This window comes from Pelophylax lessonae, assembly GCF_965119305.1.
Source record: "Pelophylax lessonae genome assembly, chromosome: 7".
In the NCBI taxonomy this organism is placed as follows: Eukaryota; Metazoa; Chordata; class Amphibia; order Anura; family Ranidae; genus Pelophylax; species Pelophylax lessonae.
The window spans coordinates 300,974,813-300,994,733 of NC_138774.1; the positions used below are offsets into that span (position 1 = coordinate 300,974,813).

The window sequence follows — 19,921 nt, forward strand, 5'->3', positions numbered from 1 at the left end:
GGGGACAGATTAGAATGGAGCGGGGACAGATTAGAATGGAGTGGGGACAGATTAGAATGGAGTGGGGACAGATTAGAATGGAGCGGGGACAGATTAGAATGGAGTAGGGACAGATTAGAATGGAGTGGGGACAGATTAGAATGGAGTGGGGACAGATTAGAATGGAGTGGGGACAGATTAGAATGGAGTGGGGACAGATTAGAATGGAGTGGGGACAGATTAGAATGGAGCGGGGACAGATTAGAATGGAGTGGGGACAGATTAGAATGGAGCGGGGACAGATTAGAATGGAGTGGGGACAGATTAGAATGGAGTGGGGACAGATTAGAATGGAGCGGGGACAGATTAGAATGGAGTAGGGACAGATTAGAATGGAGTGGGGACAGATTAGAATGGAGTGGGGACAGATTAGAATGGAGTGGGGACAGATTAGGTTTGCTTTTCACGGTTATCTGGGGTTCTGTTAGAAAGATTTCCGCTAACAGGAAGTGAGGGAAGGTGTGTAACAATAACACAGGAACTGCAAACCCCCAAATGCCATCATTTAGGGGGGTTCAATGCTATCATGCATGCGGTGTACCCCTTACCTGTGGAATAGGGAAATGTGTGGCATACTGGATGTGACGCGGCTGATCATAGAGGGATGCCAGAGGTCCATCAGCTGCTGGAGGCTTCACTGTACGACGCGTTTCACAATCTCCTTCATCAGGTCCTGGGCTCCGCCCCTCACAGCGCATTGCAGGTGAGAACATCTGCAGAATCATGAGAGAGCACACAATGAAATGTACAGACACACTAGAAGGGATTCACATACAGCCATAGGGATCATTTACACTTGCTTCAACTTTACCACACATTAAAGTACCTTCCGCTTCACCATGCTTTTCTGATGTGTTTTTGATGCTTCGGTGAAGCTTTAATGAAGCTTGGAAAATGCCCTGTGTGCTTTAATATTCTTTTTTAAAAGGGCCTAGAAGAACCACAGCTCAGTAGTACCCCCACTCTGTAGATCCTCAACTCAGTACCCCTGTTCAGCAGATACCCAGCTCATTAGTACCCTAGTTCAGCAGATCCCAACTTCGCACCCTCGTTCAGCAGATCCCCTACTCAGTAGTACTTCTAACTCAACTGATGCCCCACTAAGTTGTAACCCCCAGCTCTGCTGATCCCCCTGCTTAGTAATAACCGCCAGTTCTGCTGATCGCCCACTCTGTGGAAAATCTCAGCTCTGCTGATCCTCTGGTTTGCTGATCCTCCTCGCTCTCTGGTTCCAGTTCACCTCACTCTATATTGCTGCCACGCTGCACACCATGTGCGACATCAGCTAGTTACTCCTACTCTGGCCCCCCTAGCTCTGCTGATCCCCCTGCTTAGTAATAACCGCCAGCTCTGCTGATCGCCCACTCGGTGGTAAATCTCAGCTCTGCTGATCCTCTGGTTTGCTGATCCTCCTCGCTCTCTGGTTCCAGTTCACCTCACTCTATATTGCTGCCACGCTGCACACCATGTGCGACATCAGCTAGTTACTCCTACTCTGGCCCCCCTAGCTCTGCTGATCCCCCTGCTTAGTAATAACCGCCAGCTCTGCTGATCGCCCACTCGGTGGTAAATCTCAGCTCTGCTGATCCTCTGGTTTGCTGATCCTCCTCGCTCTCTGGTTCCAGTTCACCTCACTCTATATTGCTGCCACGCTGCACACCATGTGCGACATCAGCTAGTTACTCCTACTCTGGCCCCCCTAGCTCTGCTGATCCTCTGCCACTCAGTCCTCACTCTCTGGTTCCCGTTCAACCTCTCTCTATATTGCTGCCAAGCTGCACACCATTTGTGACATCTGCTAGTTCCTCCTGCTCCAATCCCCCAGCTCTGGTGATCCTCTGCCACACAGTCCTCGCTCTCTGGTCCCTGCTCACCTCCCGCTATAGTGTTCCCATGTTGTGCACCACGTGTGCCGTCTCCTAGTTGCTCCCCGCTCACCTTCCTGCTGCTGCACACCAGATGTGACCTGTGCACCAGACACTCCCAGAATATACACACATGAACTGGAAGTGACTGCTGATGATGTCTTTCCGATACACTTGTTGGTTTCCTGGTGCATCCTGGGATATCATCTACCTGCAATACCTCCAAAACAAACTGAAGCTGAATAAAAGCCACAGTTGCTGTAAGCGTTGTCATAGACTTCTATGGAGGCTTTGGAGACACTTTGAACCATCAAGGGATTGACATAGGGTATAGACTTCTATGGAGGCTTTGGAGACACTATGAACCACCAAGGGATTGACATAGGATATTGACTTCTATGGAGGCTTTGGAGACAGTTAACCACCAAGGGATTGACATAGGATATTGACTTCTATGGAGGCTTTGGAGACACTTTGAAGCATCAAGGGATTGACATTGGGTATAGACTTCTATGGAGGCTTTGGAGACACTTCGAACCACCAAGAGTGACATAGGGGATAATTTTTGAAGCAAACACGTGTGACCAGGACTGTAAGGTCACCATTTTATTTAGTGACAGGAGCTTTGATTGGCATTCTGTGCGTTTTACAAAAAAAAAGCGAGTCCAATGCCACATTCTGATCAAGTGTAAGCGAGTCTTTAGAGGAATATTGAAGGCTCAGACACACATGGGAACAGAAAAAAATCAGCATACTACAATAAAGGACCTCTTACAGCCATAAACACCTCAATATTCACCCTCTAGGATTGCCATCCCACAAAAAGGCATAAGATGAGAAATATAAAATCTTACCGGGAATTCACTCTTCTCCATGTCATCAAATAACGCCCCTGAGCTGTGCTCAATGTCCATGGTTTCCGATAGAGTCGTGTCCTGAGATAAAGAGAGAAAAGCACACGGGTCAGACCAATCCTGGGACAGGAAGCCTATCCTTCTTATGGGTCAGGCTTGTAGATGGTAAAGGAAAGCTTGTCCATGTATACTTTATACATAAAAGGGGGTCATGGAAGTAAAAAGAAATTCATATTTACCTAGGTGGATGCTGCATCTGTCCCCCAGCACCTTTAACACTGAGAACTGAGCAACCCCCACTAGTACACTGTACGGGTTCCTGTGTGCTTCCCCTCAGAGGATGGAGATCAGACGTCCCTCACTAGTACACTGTACGGGTTCCTGTGTGCTCCTCCTCAGAGGACGGAGATCAGACATCCCTCACTAGTACACTGTACGGGTTCCTGTGTGCTCCTCAGAGGACCGAGATCAGACGTCCCTCACTAGTACACTGAACGGGTTCCTGTGTGTTCCTCCTCAGAGGACGGAGATCAGACGTCCCTCACTAGTACACTGTACGGGTTCCTGTGTGCTCCTCCTCAGAGGACGGAGATCAGACATCCCTCACTAGTACACTGTACGGGTTCCTGTGTGCTCCTCAGAGGACGGAGATCAGACGTCCCTCACTAGTACACTGTACGGGTTCCTGTGTGTTTCTCCTCAGAGGACGGAGATCAGACGTCCCTCACTAGTACAATGTACGGGTTCCTGTGTGTTCCTCCTCAGAGGACAGAGATCAGACGCCCCTCACTAGTACACTGTACGGGTTCCTGTGTGTTCTTCCTCAGAGGACGGAGATCAGACGTCCCTCACTAGTACACTGTACGGGTTCCTGTGTGTTCCTCCTCAGAGGACGGAGATCAGACGTCCCTCACTAGTACACTGTACGGGTTCCTGTGTGTTCCTCCTCAGAGGACGGAGATCAGACGTCCCTCACTAGTACACTGTACGGGTTCCTGTGTGCTCCTCAGAGGACAGAGATCAGACATCCCTCACTAGTACACTGTACGGGTTCCTGTGTGTTCCTCCTCAGAGGATGGAGATCAGACGTCCCTCACTAGTACACTGTACGGGTTCCTGTGTGTTCCTTCTCAGAGGACGGAGATCAGACATCCCTCACTAGTACACTGTACGGGTTTCTGTGTGACCCTCCTCAGAGGACCGAGATCAGACGTCCCTCACTAGTACACTGTACGGGTTCCTGTGTGTTCCTCCTCAGAGGACGGAGATCAGACGTCCCTCACTAGTACACTGTACGGGTTCCTGTGTGTTCCTCCTCAGAGGACGAAGATCAGACGTCTCTCACTAGTACACTGTACGGGTTCCTGTGTGCTCCTCCTCAGAGGACGGAGATCAGACGTCCCTCACTAGTACACTGTACGGGTTCCTGTGTGCTCCTCCTCAGAGGACGAAGATCAGACATCCCTCACTAGTACACTGTACGGGTTCCTGTGTGCTCCTCCTCAGAGGACAGAGATCAGACATCCCTCACTAGTACACTGTACGGGTTCCTGTGTGTTCCTCCTCAGAGGACAGAGATCAGACGTCCCTCACTAGTACACTGTACGGGTTCCTGTGTGCTCCTCCTCAGAGGACGGAGATCAGACGTCCCTCACTAGTACACTGTACGGGTTCCTGTGTGCTCCTCCTCAGAGGACAGAGATCAGACATCCCTCACTAGTACACTGTACGGGTTCCTGTGTGTTCCTCCTCAGAGGACAGAGATCAGACGTCTCTCACTAGTACACTGTACGGGTTCCTGTGTGTTCCTCCTCAGAGGATGGAGATCAGACGTCCCTCACTAGTACACTGTACGGGTTCCTGTGTGTTCCTTCTCAGAGGACGGAGATCAGACATCCCTCACTAGTACACTGTACGGGTTCCTGTGTGCTCCTCCTCAGAGGACGGAGATCAGACATCCCTCACTAGTACACTGTACGGGTTCCTGTGTGCTCCTCAGAGGACGGAGATCAGACGTCCCTCACTAGTACACTGTACGGGTTCCTGTGTGTTTCTCCTCAGAGGACGGAGATCAGACGTCCCTCACTAGTACAATGTACGGGTTCCTGTGTGTTCCTCCTCAGAGGACAGAGATCAGACGCCCCTCACTAGTACACTGTACGGGTTCCTGTGTGCTCCTCCTCAGAGGACGGAGATCAGACATCCCTCACTAGTACACTGTACGGGTTCCTGTGTGCTCCTCCTCAGAGGACGGAGATCAGACATCCCTCACTAGTACACTGTACGGGTTCCTGTGTGCTCCTCAGAGGACAGAGATCAGACATCCCTCACTAGTACACTGTACGGGTTCCTGTGTGTTCCTCCTCAGAGGATGGAGATCAGACGTCCCTCACTAGTACACTGTACGGGTTCCTGTGTGTTCCTTCTCAGAGGACGGAGATCAGACATCCCTCACTAGTACACTGTACGGGTTTCTGTGTGACCCTCCTCAGAGGACGGAGATCAGACGTCCCTCACTAGTACACTGTACGGGTTCCTGTGTGTTCCTCCTCAGAGGACGGAGATCAGACGTCCCTCACTAGTACACTGTACGGGTTCCTGTGTGTTCCTCCTCAGAGGACGGAGATCAGACGTCCCTCACTAGTACACTGTACGGGTTCCTGTGTGACCCTCCTCAGAGGACAGAGATCAGACGTCCCTCACTAGTACACTGTACGGGTTTCTGTGTGACCCTCCTCAGAGGACGGAGATCAGACGTCCCTCACTAGTACACTGTACGGGTTCCTGTGTGTTCCTCCTCAGAGGACGGAGATCAGACGTCTCTCACTAGTACACTGTACGGGTTCCTGTGTGTTCCTCCTCAGAGGACGGAGATCAGACGTCCCTCACTAGTACACTGTACGGGTTCCTGTGTGTTCCTCCTCAGAGGACGGAGATCAGACGTCCCTCACTAGTACACTGTACGGGTTCCTGTGTGTTCCTCCTCAGAGGACGAAGATCAGACGTCTCTCACTAGTACACTGTACGCAGAGGACGAAGATCAGACGTCTCTCACTAGTACACTGTACGGGTTCCTGTGTGCTCCTCCTCAGAGGACGGAGATCAGACGTCCCTCACTAGTACATTGTACGGGTTCCTGTGTGTTCCTTCTCAGAGGACGGAGATCAGACATCCCTCACTAGTACACTGTACGGGTTCCTGTGTGCTCCTCCTCAGAGGACAGAGATCAGACATCCCTCACTAGTACACTGTACGGGTTCCTGTGTGTTCCTCCTCAGAGGACAGAGATCAGACGTCTCGCACTAGTACACTGTACGGGTTCCTGTGTGCTCCTCCTCAGAGGACGGAGATCAGACGTCCCTCACTAGTACACTGTACGGGTTCCTGTGTGCTCCTCCTCAGAGGACGGAGATCAGACGTCCCTCACTAGTACACTGTACGGGTTCCTGTGTGCTCCTCCTCAGAGGACAGAGATCAGACATCCCTCACTAGTACACTGTACGGGTTCCTGTGTGCTCCTCCTCAGAGGACAGAGATCAGACGTCTCTCACTAGTACACTGTACGGGTTCCTGTGTGCTCCTCAGAGGACGGAGATCAGACGTCCCTCACTAGTACACTGTACGGGTTCCTGTGTGCTCCTCCTCAGAGGACGGAGATCAGACGTCCCTCACTAGTACACTGTACGGGTTCCTGTGTGCTCCTCCTCAGAGGACGGAGATCAGACGTCCCTCACTAGTACACTGTACGGGTTCCTGTGTGTTCCTCAGAGGACGGAGATCAGACGTCCCTCACTAGTACACTGTACGGGTTCCTGTGTGCTCCTCCTTAGAGGACGGAGATCAGACATCCCTCACTAGTACACTGTACGGGTTCCTGTGTGTTCCTCCTCAGAGGATGGAGATCAGACGTCCCTCACTAGTACACTGTACGGGTTCCTGTGTGTTCCTTCTCAGAGGACGGAGATCAGACATCCTTCACTAGTACACTGTACGGGTTTCTGTGTGTTTCTCCTCAGAGGATGGAGATCAGACGTCCCTCACTAGTACACTGTATGGGTTCCTGTGTGCTCCTCAGAGGACGGAGATCAGACATCCCTCACTAGTACACTGTACGGGTTCCTGTGTGCTCCTCCTTAGAGGACGGAGATCAGACATCCCTCACTAGTACACTGTACGGGTTCCTGTGTGCTCCTCCTTAGAGGACGGAGATCAGACATCCCTCACTAGTACACTGTACGGGTTCCTGTGTGCTCCTCAGAGGACGGATATCAGACGTCCCTCACTAGTACACTGTACAGGTTCCTGTGTGTTCCTCCTCAGAGGACGGAGATCAGACGTCCCTCACTAGTACACTGTACGGGTTCCTGTGTGCTCCTCCTCAGAGGACGGAGATCAGACGTCCCTCACTAGTACAATGTACGGGTTCCTGTGTGCTCCTCCTCAGAGGACAGAGATCAGACATCCCTCACTAGTACACTGTACGGGTTCCTGTGTGTTCCTCCTCAGAGGACAGAGATCAGACGTCTCTCACTAGTACACTGTACGGGTTCCTGTGTGCTCCTCCTCAGAGGATGGAGATCAGACGTCCCTCACTAGTACACTGTACGGGTTCCTGTGTGCTCCTCCTCAGAGGACGGAGATCAGACGTCCCTCACTAGTACACTGTACGGGTTCCTGTGTGTTCCTCCTCAGAGGATGGAGATCAGACATCCCTCACTAGTACATTGTACGGGTTCCTGTGTGTTCCTCCTCAGAGGACGGAGATCAGACATCCCTCACTAGTACACTGTACGGGTTCCTGTGTGCTCCTCCTCAGAGGACGGAGATCAGACGTCTCTCACTAGTACACTGTACGGGTTCCTGTGTGTTCCTCCTCAGAGGACGGAGATCAGACGTCCCTCACTAGTACACTGTACGGGTTCCTGTGTGTTCCTCCTCAGAGGACGAAGATCAGACGTCCCTCACTAGTACACTGTACGGGTTCCTGTGTGCTCCTCCTCAGAGGACGGAGATCAGACGTCCCTCACTAGTACACTGTACGGGTTCCTGTGTGCTCCTCCTCAGAGGACGGAGATCAGACGTCCCTCACTAGTACACTGTACGGGTTCCTGTGTGCTCCTCCTCAGAGGACGGAGATCAGACATCCCTCACTAGTACACTGTACGGGTTCCTGTGTGCTCCTCCTCAGAGGACGGAGATCAGACGTCCCTCACTAGTACACTGTACGGGTTCCTGTGTGCTCCTCCTCAGAGGACGGAGATCAGACGTCCCTCACTAGTACACTGTACGGGTTCCTGTGTGCTCCTCCTCAGAGGATGGAGATCAGACGTCCCTCACTAGTACACTGTACGGGTTCCTGTGTGTTCCTTCTCAGAGGACGGAGATCAGACGTCCCTTACTAGTACATTGTACGGGTTCCTGTGTGTTCCTCCTCAGAGGACAGAGATCAGACATCCCTCACTAGTACACTGTATGGGTTCCTGTGTGCTCCTCCTCAGAGGACGGAGATCAGACGTCCCTCACTAGTACACTGTACGGGTTCCTGTGTGTTCCTTCTCAGAGGACGGAGATCAGACATCCCTCACTAGTACACTGTACGGGTTTCTGTGTGACCCTCCTCAGAGGACCGAGATCAGACGTCCCTCACTAGTACACTGTACGGGTTCCTGTGTGTTCCTCCTCAGAGGACGGAGATCAGACGTCCCTCACTAGTACACTGTACGGGTTCCTGTGTGTTCCTCCTCAGAGGACGAAGATCAGACGTCTCTCACTAGTACACTGTACGGGTTCCTGTGTGCTCCTCCTCAGAGGACGGAGATCAGACGTCCCTCACTAGTACACTGTACGGGTTCCTGTGTGCTCCTCCTCAGAGGACGAAGATCAGACATCCCTCACTAGTACACTGTACGGGTTCCTGTGTGCTCCTCCTCAGAGGACAGAGATCAGACATCCCTCACTAGTACACTGTACGGGTTCCTGTGTGTTCCTCCTCAGAGGACAGAGATCAGACGTCCCTCACTAGTACACTGTACGGGTTCCTGTGTGCTCGTCCTCAGAGGACGGAGATCAGACGTCCCTCACTAGTACACTGTACGGGTTCCTGTGTGCTCCTCCTCAGAGGACAGAGATCAGACATCCCTCACTAGTACACTGTACGGGTTCCTGTGTGTTCCTCCTCAGAGGACAGAGATCAGACGTCTCTCACTAGTACACTGTACGGGTTCCTGTGTGTTCCTCCTCAGAGGATGGAGATCAGACGTCCCTCACTAGTACACTGTACGGGTTCCTGTGTGTTCCTTCTCAGAGGACGGAGATCAGACATCCCTCACTAGTACACTGTACGGGTTCCTGTGTGCTCCTCCTCAGAGGACGGAGATCAGACATCCCTCACTAGTACACTGTACGGGTTCCTGTGTGCTCCTCAGAGGACGGAGATCAGACGTCCCTCACTAGTACACTGTACGGGTTCCTGTGTGTTTCTCCTCAGAGGACGGAGATCAGACGTCCCTCACTAGTACAATGTACGGGTTCCTGTGTGTTCCTCCTCAGAGGACAGAGATCAGACGCCCCTCACTAGTACACTGTACGGGTTCCTGTGTGCTCCTCCTCAGAGGACGGAGATCAGACATCCCTCACTAGTACACTGTACGGGTTCCTGTGTGCTCCTCCTCAGAGGACGGAGATCAGACATCCCTCACTAGTACACTGTACGGGTTCCTGTGTGCTCCTCCTCAGAGGATGGAGATCAGACATCCCTCACTAGTACACTGTACGGGTTCCTGTGTGCTCCTCAGAGGACAGAGATCAGACATCCCTCACTAGTACACTGTACGGGTTCCTGTGTGTTCCTCCTCAGAGGATGGAGATCAGACGTCCCTCACTAGTACACTGTACGGGTTCCTGTGTGTTCCTTCTCAGAGGACGGAGATCAGACATCCCTCACTAGTACACTGTACGGGTTTCTGTGTGACCCTCCTCAGAGGACGGAGATCAGACGTCCCTCACTAGTACACTGTACGGGTTCCTGTGTGTTCCTCCTCAGAGGACGGAGATCAGACGTCCCTCACTAGTACACTGTACGGGTTCCTGTGTGTTCCTCCTCAGAGGACGGAGATCAGACGTCCCTCACTAGTACACTGTACGGGTTCCTGTGTGACCCTCCTCAGAGGACAGAGATCAGACGTCCCTCACTAGTACACTGTACGGGTTTCTGTGTGACCCTCCTCAGAGGACGGAGATCAGACGTCCCTCACTAGTACACTGTACGGGTTCCTGTGTGTTCCTCCTCAGAGGACGGAGATCAGACGTCTCTCACTAGTACACTGTACGGGTTCCTGTGTGTTCCTCCTCAGAGGACGGAGATCAGACGTCCCTCACTAGTACACTGTACGGGTTCCTGTGTGTTCCTCCTCAGAGGACGGAGATCAGACGTCCCTCACTAGTACACTGTACGGGTTCCTGTGTGTTCCTCCTCAGAGGACGAAGATCAGACGTCTCTCACTAGTACACTGTATGGGTTCCTGTGTGCTCCTCCTCAGAGGACGGAGATCAGACGTCCCTCACTAGTACATTGTACGGGTTCCTGTGTGTTCCTTCTCAGAGGACGGAGATCAGACATCCCTCACTAGTACACTGTACGGGTTCCTGTGTGCTCCTCCTCAGAGGACAGAGATCAGACATCCCTCACTAGTACACTGTACGGGTTCCTGTGTGTTCCTCCTCAGAGGACAGAGATCAGACGTCTCGCACTAGTACACTGTACGGGTTCCTGTGTGCTCCTCCACAGAGGACGGAGATCAGACGTCCCTCACTAGTACACTGTACGGGTTCCTGTGTGCTCCTCCTCAGAGGACGGAGATCAGACGTCCCTCACTAGTACACTGTACGGGTTCCTGTGTGTTCCTCCTCAGAGGACAGAGATCAGACATCCCTCACTAGTACACTGTACGGGTTCCTGTGTGCTCCTCCTCAGAGGACAGAGATCAGACGTCTCTCACTAGTACACTGTACGGGTTCCTGTGTGCTCCTCAGAGGACGGAGATCAGACGTCCCTCACTAGTACACTGTACGGGTTCCTGTGTGCTCCTCCTCAGAGGACGGAGATCAGACGTCCCTCACTAGTACACTGTACGGGTTCCTGTGTGCTCCTCCTCAGAGGACGGAGATCAGACGTCCCTCACTAGTACACTGTGCGGATTCCTGTGTGCTCCTCAGAGGACAGAGATCAGACGCCCCTCACTAGTACACTGTGCGGATTCCTGTGTGACCCTCCTCAGAGGATGGAGATCAGACATCCCTCACTAGTACACTGTACGGGTTCCTGTGTGTTCCTCAGAGGACGGAGATCAGACGTCCCTCACTAGTACACTGTACGGGTTCCTGTGTGCTCCTCCTTAGAGGACGGAGATCAGACATCCCTCACTAGTACACTGTACGGGTTCCTGTGTGTTCCTCCTCAGAGGATGGAGATCAGACGTCCCTCACTAGTACACTGTACGGGTTCCTGTGTGTTCCTTCTCAGAGGACGGAGATCAGACATCCTTCACTAGTACACTGTACGGGTTTCTGTGTGTTTCTCCTCAGAGGATGGAGATCAGACGTCCCTCACTAGTACACTGTATGGGTTCCTGTGTGCTCCTCCTTAGAGGACGGAGATCAGACATCCCTCACTAGTACACTGTACGGGTTCCTGTGTGCTCCTCCTTAGAGGACGGAGATCAGACATCCCTCACTAGTACACTGTACGGGTTCCTGTGTGCTCCTCAGAGGACGGATATCAGACGTCCCTCACTAGTACACTGTACGGGTTCCTGTGTGTTCCTCCTCAGAGGACGGAGATCAGACGTCCCTCACTAGTACACTGTACGGGTTCCTGTGTGCTCCTCCTCAGAGGACGGAGATCAGACGTCCCTCACTAGTACAATGTACGGGTTCCTGTGTGCTCCTCCTCAGAGGACAGAGATCAGACATCCCTCACTAGTACACTGTACGGGTTCCTGTGTGTTCCTCCTCAGAGGACAGAGATCAGACGTCTCTCACTAGTACACTGTACGGGTTCCTGTGTGCTCCTCAGAGGACAGAGATCAGACGTCCCTCACTAGTACACTGTACGGGTTCCTGTGTGCTCCTCCTCAGAGGATGGAGATCAGACGTCCCTCACTAGTACACTGTACGGGTTCCTGTGTGCTCCTCCTCAGAGGACGGAGATCAGACGTCCCTCACTAGTACACTGTACGGGTTCCTGTGTGTTCCTCCTCAGAGGATGGAGATCAGACATCCCTCACTAGTACATTGTACGGGTTCCTGTGTGTTCCTCCTCAGAGGACGGAGATCAGACATCCCTCACTAGTACACTGTACGGGTTCCTGTGTGCTCCTCCTCAGAGGACGGAGATCAGACGTCTCTCACTAGTACACTGTACGGGTTCCTGTGTGTTCCTCCTCAGAGGACGGAGATCAGACGTCCCTCACTAGTACACTGTACGGGTTCCTGTGTGTTCCTTCTCAGAGGACGGAGATCAGACGTCCCTTACTAGTACATTGTACGGGTTCCTGTGTGTTCCTCCTCAGAGGACAGAGATCAGACATCCCTCACTAGTACACTGTATGGGTTCCTGTGTGCTCCTCCTCAGAGGACGGAGATCAGACGTCCCTCACTAGTACACTGTACGGGTTCCTGTGTGCTCCTCCTCAGAGGACGGAGATCAGACGTCCCTCACTAGTACACTGTACGGGTTCCTGTGTGCTCCTCCTCAGAGGACGGAGATCAGACGTCCCTCACTAGTACACTGAACGGGTTCCTGTGTGCTCCTCCTCAGAGGACGGAGATCAGACGTCCCTCACTAGTACACTGTACGGGTTCCTGTGTGCTCCTCCTCAGAGGATGGAGATCAGACGTCCCTCACTAGTACACTGTACGGGTTCCTGTGTGCTCCTCCTCAGAGGACGGAGATCAGACGTCCCTCACTAGTACACTGTACGGGTTCCTGTGTGCTCCTCCTCAGAGGACGGAGATCAGACGTCCCTCACTAGTACACTGTACGGGTTCCTGTGTGCTCCTCCTCAGAGGACGGAGATCAGACGTCCCTCACTAGTACACTGTACGGGTTCCTGTGTGCTCCTCCTCAGAGGACGGAGATCAGACGTCCCTCACTAGTACACTGTACGGGTTCCTGTGTGCTCCTCCTCAGAGGATGGAGATCAGACGTCCCTCACTAGTACACTGTACGGGTTCCTGTGTGTTCCTCCTCAGAGGACGGAGATCAGACGTCCCTCACTAGTACACTGTACGGGTTCCTGTGTGCTCCTCAGAGGACGGAGATCAGATGTCCCTCACTAGTACACTGCACAGGTTCCTGTGTGCTCCTCAGAGGACGGAGATCAGACGTCCCTCACTAGTACACTGTACGGGTTCCTGTGTGTTCCTCCTCAGAGGATGGAGATCAGACATCCCTCACTAGTACACTGTACGGGTTCCTGTGTGTTCCTCCTCAGAGGACGGAGATCAGACATCCCTCACTAGTACACTGTACGGGTTCCTGTGTGCTCCTCCTCAGAGGACGGAGATCAGACGTCTCTCACTAGTACACTGTACGGGTTCCTGTGTGTTCCTCCTCAGAGGACGGAGATCAGATGCCATCACTAGTACACTGTACGGGTTCCTGTGTGCTCCTCCTCAGAGGACGGAGATCAGACGTCCCTCACTAGTACACTGTACGGGTTCCTGTGTGTTCCTCCTCAGGGGACGGAGATCAGACATCCCTCACTAGTACACTGTACGGGTTCCTGTGTGCTCCTCCTCAGAGGACGGAGATCAGACGTCCCTCACTAGTACATTGTACGGGTTCCTGTATGACCCTCCTCAGAGGACGGAGATCAGACGTCCCTCACTAGTACACTGTACGGGTTCCTGTGTGTTCCTCCTCAGAGGACAGAGATCAGACGTCTCTCACTAGTACACTGTACGGGTTCCTGTGTGCTCCTCCTCAGAGGACGGAGATCAGACATCCCTCACTAGTACACTGTACGGGTTCCTGTGTGCTCCTCCTCAGAGGACAGAGATCAGACGTCCCTCACTAGTACACTGTACGGGTTCCTGTGTGCTCCTCCTCAGAGGACGGAGATCAGACGTCTCTCACTAGTACACTGTACGGGTTCCTGTGTGCTCCTCAGAGGACGGAGATCAGACGTCCCTCATTAGTACACTGTACGGGTTCCTGTGTGCTCCTTCTCAGAGGACAGAGATCAGACGTCCCTCACTAGTACATTGTACGGGTTCCTGTGTGTTCCTCCTCAGAGGACGGAGATCAGACATCCCTCACTAGTACACTGTACGGGTTCCTGTGTGTTCCTCCTCAGAGGATGGAGATCAGACATCCCTCACTAGTACACTGTACGGGTTCCTGTGTGTTCCTCCTCAGAGGACGGAGATCAGACATCCCTCACTAGTACACTGTACGGGTTCCTGTGTGTTCCTCCTCAGAGGACGGAGATCAGACGTCCCTCACTAGTACATTGTACGGGTTCCTGTGTGTTCCTCCTCAGAGGATGGAGATCAGACATCCCTCACTAGTACACTGTACGGGTTCCTGTGTGTTCCTCCTCAGAGGACGGAGATCAGACGTCCCTCACTAGTACACTGTACGGGTTCCTGTGTGTTCCTCCTCAGAGGACGGAGATCAGACGTCCCTCACTAGTACATTGTACGGGTTCCTGTGTGTTCCTCCTCAGAGGATGGAGATCAGACATCCCTCACTAGTACACTGTACGGGTTTCTGTGTGACCCTCCTCAGAGGACGGAGATCAGACGTCCCTCACTAGTACATTGTACGGGTTCCTGTGTGTTCCTCCTCAGAGGATGGAGATCAGACATCCCTCACTAGTACACTGTACGGGTTCCTGTGTGTTCCTCCTCAGAGGACGGAGATCAGACATCCCTCACTAGTACAATGTACGGGTTCCTGTGTGACCCTCCTCAGAGGACGGAGATCAGACGTCTCTCACTAGTACACAGTACGGGTTCCTGTGTGTTCCTCCTCAGAGGACGGATATCAGACGCCCCTCACTAGTACACTGTACGGGTTCCTGTGTGTTCCTCCTCAGAGGACGGAGATCAGACGTCCCTCACTAGTACACTGTACGGGTTCCTGTGTGACCCTCCTCAGAGGACGGAGATCAGACGTCCCTCACTAGTACACTGTACGGGTTCCTGTGTGCTCCTCCTCAGAGGACGGATATCAGACGTCCCTCACTAGTACACTGTACGGGTTCCTGTGTGACCCTCCTCAGAGGACGGAGATCAGACGTCCCTCACTAGTACAATGTACGGGTTCCTGTGTGCTCCTCCTCAGAGGACGGAGATCAGACGCCCCTCACTAGTACAATGTACGGGTTCCTGTGTGTTCCTCCTCAGAGGACGGAGATCAGACGTCCCTCACTAGTACACTGTACGGGTTCCTGTGTGCTCCTCCTCAGAGGACGGATATCAGACGTCCCTCACTAGTACACTGTACGGGTTCCTGTGTGTTCCTCCTCAGAGGACGGAGATCAGACGTCCCTCACTAGTACACTGTACGGGTTCCTGTGTGCTCCTCCTTAGAGGACGGAGATCAGACGTCCCTCACTAGTACACTGTACGGGTTTCTGTGTGCTCCTCAGAGGACGGAGATCAGACGTCCCTCACTAGTACACTGTACGGGTTCCTGTGTGCTCCTCCTTAGAGGACGGAGATCAGACGTCCCTCACTAGTACACTGTACGGGTTCCTGTGTGCTCCTCCTCAGAGGATGGAGATCAGACGCCCCTCACTAGTACACTGTACGGGTTCCTGTGTGCTCCTCCTCAGAGGATGGAGATCAGACGTCCCTCACTAGTACACTGTACGGGTTCCTGTGTGCTCCTCCTCAGAGGATGGAGATCAGACGTCCCTCACTAGTACACTGTACGGGTTCCTGTGTGCTCCTCCTCAGAGGATGGAGATCAGACGTCCCTCACTAGTACACTGTACGGGTTCCTGCGTGCTCCTCAGAGGACGGAGATCAGACGCCCCTCACTAGTACACTGTACGGGTTCCTGTGTGCTCCTCCTCAGAGGACAGAGATCAGACGCCCCTCACTAGTACACTGTACGGGTTCCTGTGTGCTCCTCCTCAGAGGATGGAGATCAGACGTCCCTCACTAGTACACTGTACGGGTTCCTGTGTGCTCCTCAGAGGACGGAGATCAGACGTCCCTCACTAGTACACTGTACGGGTTCCTGTGTGCTCCTCAGAGGACGGAGATCAGACGTCCCTCACTAGTACACTGTACGGGTTCCTGTGTGCTCCTCCTTAGAGGACGGAGATCAGACGTCCCTCACTAGTACACTGTACGGGTTCCTGCGTGCTCCTCAGAGGACGGAGATCAGACGCCCCTCACTAGTACACTGTACGGGTTCCTGTGTGCTCCTCCTCAGAGGACAGAGATCAGATGTCCCTCACTAGTACACTGTACAGGTTCCTGTGTGCTCCTCCTCAGAGGATGGAGATCAGACGTCCCTCACTAGTACACTGTACGGGTTCCTGTGTGCTCCTCCTCAGAGGACGGAGATCAGACGCCCCTCACTAGTACAATGTACGGGTTCCTGTGTGTTCCTCCTCAGAGGACGGAGATCAGACGTCCCTCACTAGTACACTGTACGGGTTCCTGTGTGCTCCTCCTTAGAGGACGGAGATCAGACGTCCCTCACTAGTACACTGTACGGGTTCCTGCGTGCTCCTCAGAGGACGGAGATCAGACGCCCCTCACTAGTACACTGTACGGGTTCCTGTGTGCTCCTCCTCAGAGGACAGAGATCAGACGTCCCTCACTAGTACACTGTACGGGCTCCTGTGTGCTCCTCCTCAGAGGATGGAGATCAGACGTCCCTCACTAGTACACTGTACGGGTTCCTGTGTGCTCCTCCTCAGAGGACGGAGATCAGACGCCCCTCACTAGTACAATGTACGGGTTCCTGTGTGTTCCTCCTCAGAGGACGGAGATCAGACGTCCCTCACTAGTACACTGTACGGGTTCCTGTGTGTTCCTCCTCAGAGGACGGAGATCAGACGTCCCTCACTAGTACACTGTACGGGTTCCTGTGTGCTCCTCCTCAGAGGACGGAGATCAGACGTCCTTTACTAGTACACTGTACGGGTTCCTGTGTGCTCCTCCTCAGAGGACGGAGATCAGACGTCCCTCACTAGTACACTGTACGGGTTCCTGTGTGCTCCTCAGAGGACGGAGATCAGATGCCATCACCATCTATAAGCGCATGCCTTGTCTTCCACCTCACACTGATACATGGAGGAGATTTCATCACATTTACTGAGAGCAGAACCTGGACAGAATATAGATGAGGGACGGGGACATTAAATGGAGCAGAAACAGATTGCGAGTCACAATCCAGATACGATCCGCTCAACAGGTTATGATTGATTAGGGTCGGGTCGGTGCGTTTCATGCTCTATAAAATGGGATTTTTAGGCCGGCGTTTGACAAATCAATGAAATACTGACTAAAAATCATCGTCAGTATATATGGACTGTATATACCCTGCACACAGTATATACCCCGTACCCTGCACACAGTATATACACTGTACCCTGCACACAGTATATACACTGTACCCTGCACACAGTATATACACTGTACCCTGCACACAGTATATACACTGTACCCTGCACACAGTATATACCCCGTACCCTGCACACAGTATATACCCCGTACCCTGCACACAGTATATACACTGTACCCTGCACACAGTATATACCCCGTACCCTGCACACAGTATATACACTGTACCCTGCACACAGTATATACACTGTACCCTGCACACAGTATATACCCCGTACCCTGCACACAGTATATACCCCGTATCCTGCACACAGTATATACCCCGTACCCTGCACACAGTATATACCCCGTACCCTGCACACAGTATATACCCCGTACCCTGCACACAGTATATACCCCGTACCCTGCACACAGTATATACACTGTACCCTGCACACAGTATATACACTGTACCCTGCACACAGTATATATTCTGTATATACCCTGCACACAGTATATATTCTGTATATACCCTGCACACAGTATATATTCTGTATATACCCTGCACACAGTATATATTCTGTATATACCCTGCATATTGTACCATCTATTCAGTTTAACACAGAAATGAAAGGCAAAATAGTTTTGTATAGATATAAAAAAAACAAATAAGTTTTTCCCTTTTTTATAACTAATAACATTCCCTCTGTTCTCAGCTGCAGAAGAGGTGAGGGGAGGAGAAGTAGCAGCACACTGAGCTTCCCAGTGAATGGCTGTGCAGAAGGGGCGTGTCTGGACAAGTCTGATCATTGGAGAACAGCTAAAGAACTGAATCGGAAAGCAGGACTGGCAGGAACACCAGGAATTTCACACAAAGGAAGCAATACAAAGAAAACAGGAAAGGTTCTCATACCAGTACATGGTACAGCAGACGCATATCGGGGGGGGGGGGGGGTGGGGGGAGGAGAGAACAGGAGACTTCCTCATACCAGTACATGGTACAGCAGACGCATATCGGGGGGGGGGGGGGGGATGGGGGGAGGAGAGAACAGGAGACTTCCTCATACCAGTACATGGTACAGCAGACACATATCGGGGGGGGGGGGGGGAGAACAGGAGACTTCCTCATACCAGTACATGGTACAGCAGACACATATCAGGGGGGGGGGGGGGGGGGGAGGAGAGAACAGGAGACTTCTTCATACCAGTACCTGGTACAGCAGACCCATATCGGGGGGGGGGGGGTGGGGGGAGGAGAGAACAGGAGACTTCCTCATACCAGTACATGGTACAGCAGACACATATCGGGGGGGGGGGGGAGGAGAGAACAGGAGACTTCCTCATACCAGTACATGGTACAGCAGACACACATCGGGGGGGGGGGATGGGGGGAGGAGAGAACAGGAGACTTCTTCATATCAGTATATGGTACAGCAGACGCATATCGGGGGGGGGGGGGTGGGGGGAGGAGAGAACAGGAGACTTCCTCATACCAGTACATGGTACAGCAGACGCATATCGGGGGGGGGGGGATGGGGGGAGGAGAGAACAGGAGACTTCCTCATACCAGTACATGGTACAGCAGACACATATCGGGGGGGGGGGGGGAGAACAGGAGACTTCCTCATACCAGTACATGGTACAGCAGACACATATCAGGGGGGGGGGGGGGGGAGGAGAGAACAGGAGACTTCTTCATACCAGTACCTGGTACAGCAGACCCATATCGGGGGGGGGGTGGGGGGAGGAGAGAACAGGAGACTTCCTCATACCAGTACATGGTACAGCAGACACATATCGGGGGGGGGGGGGAGGAGAGAACAGGAGACTTCCTCATACCAGTACATGGTACAGCAGACACATATTGGGGGGGGGGGGGAGAGAACAGGAGACTTCCTCATATCAGTACATGGTACAGCAGACACATATTGGGGGGGGGGGAGAGAGAACAGGAGACTTCCTCATAGCAGTACATGGCACAGCAGACACATATCGGGGGGGGGGGATGGGGGAGAGAAGAAGAGAGGTTCTCATACCAGTACATGGCACAGCAGACACATATCGGGAGGGGGGGGGGGAAAGAGGAGAGGTTCTCATACCAGTACATGGTACAGCAGACACATAAGAGGGGGGGGGGAAGAGGAGAGGTTCTCATACCAGTACATGGTACAGCAGACACATAAGAGGGGGGGGGGAAGAGGAGAGGTTCTCATACCAGTACATGGTACAGCAGACACATATCGGGGGGGGGGGGGGGGGAGGGGGAGGAGAGAACAGGAGAGGTTCTCATACCAGTACATGGTACAGCAGACACATATCAGGAATATGAAGTGTTGGGGTAACAAACACTGTACGACCTGAAAGTCGCATGACTTGAAGCAATGCCTGTGTAATCTGGACCTCAAGTCGCATCGAAGTCGGATAAAAGTAGTACTGGGAGTACTTTGAAGTCGCACAGATCTGAACGGTACTCATTGGAAATCATGGGGTACGACTTGTCATGTGACTTTGCAGTCCCAAGTTGCACAAGTGTGAAAGAGGCCTTACTCCAATTCTATGGTCAGCTGCTTGTCAACATCAACACATACAAAGCAG

General features: G+C 52.7%; 1 protein-coding gene across 11 annotated transcripts in view; it reads right to left on the minus strand.

Annotated features, from left to right (window-relative positions):
* Positions 1-19,921, minus strand: part of MED12 (mediator complex subunit 12) — a 132,284-nt gene that overhangs the window by 80,321 nt on the left and 32,042 nt on the right. For all 11 annotated transcript variants that reach the window (XM_082263177.1, XM_082263183.1, XM_082263182.1 and 8 more), the window contains exons 14-15: positions 2,759-2,839; positions 588-752 (exon numbers count right to left, since the gene is read on the minus strand). In XM_082263177.1, coding sequence (XP_082119303.1) covers positions 588-752; positions 2,759-2,839 — 246 coding nt within the window. The remainder of the gene's footprint in view (positions 1-587; positions 753-2,758; positions 2,840-19,921) is intronic.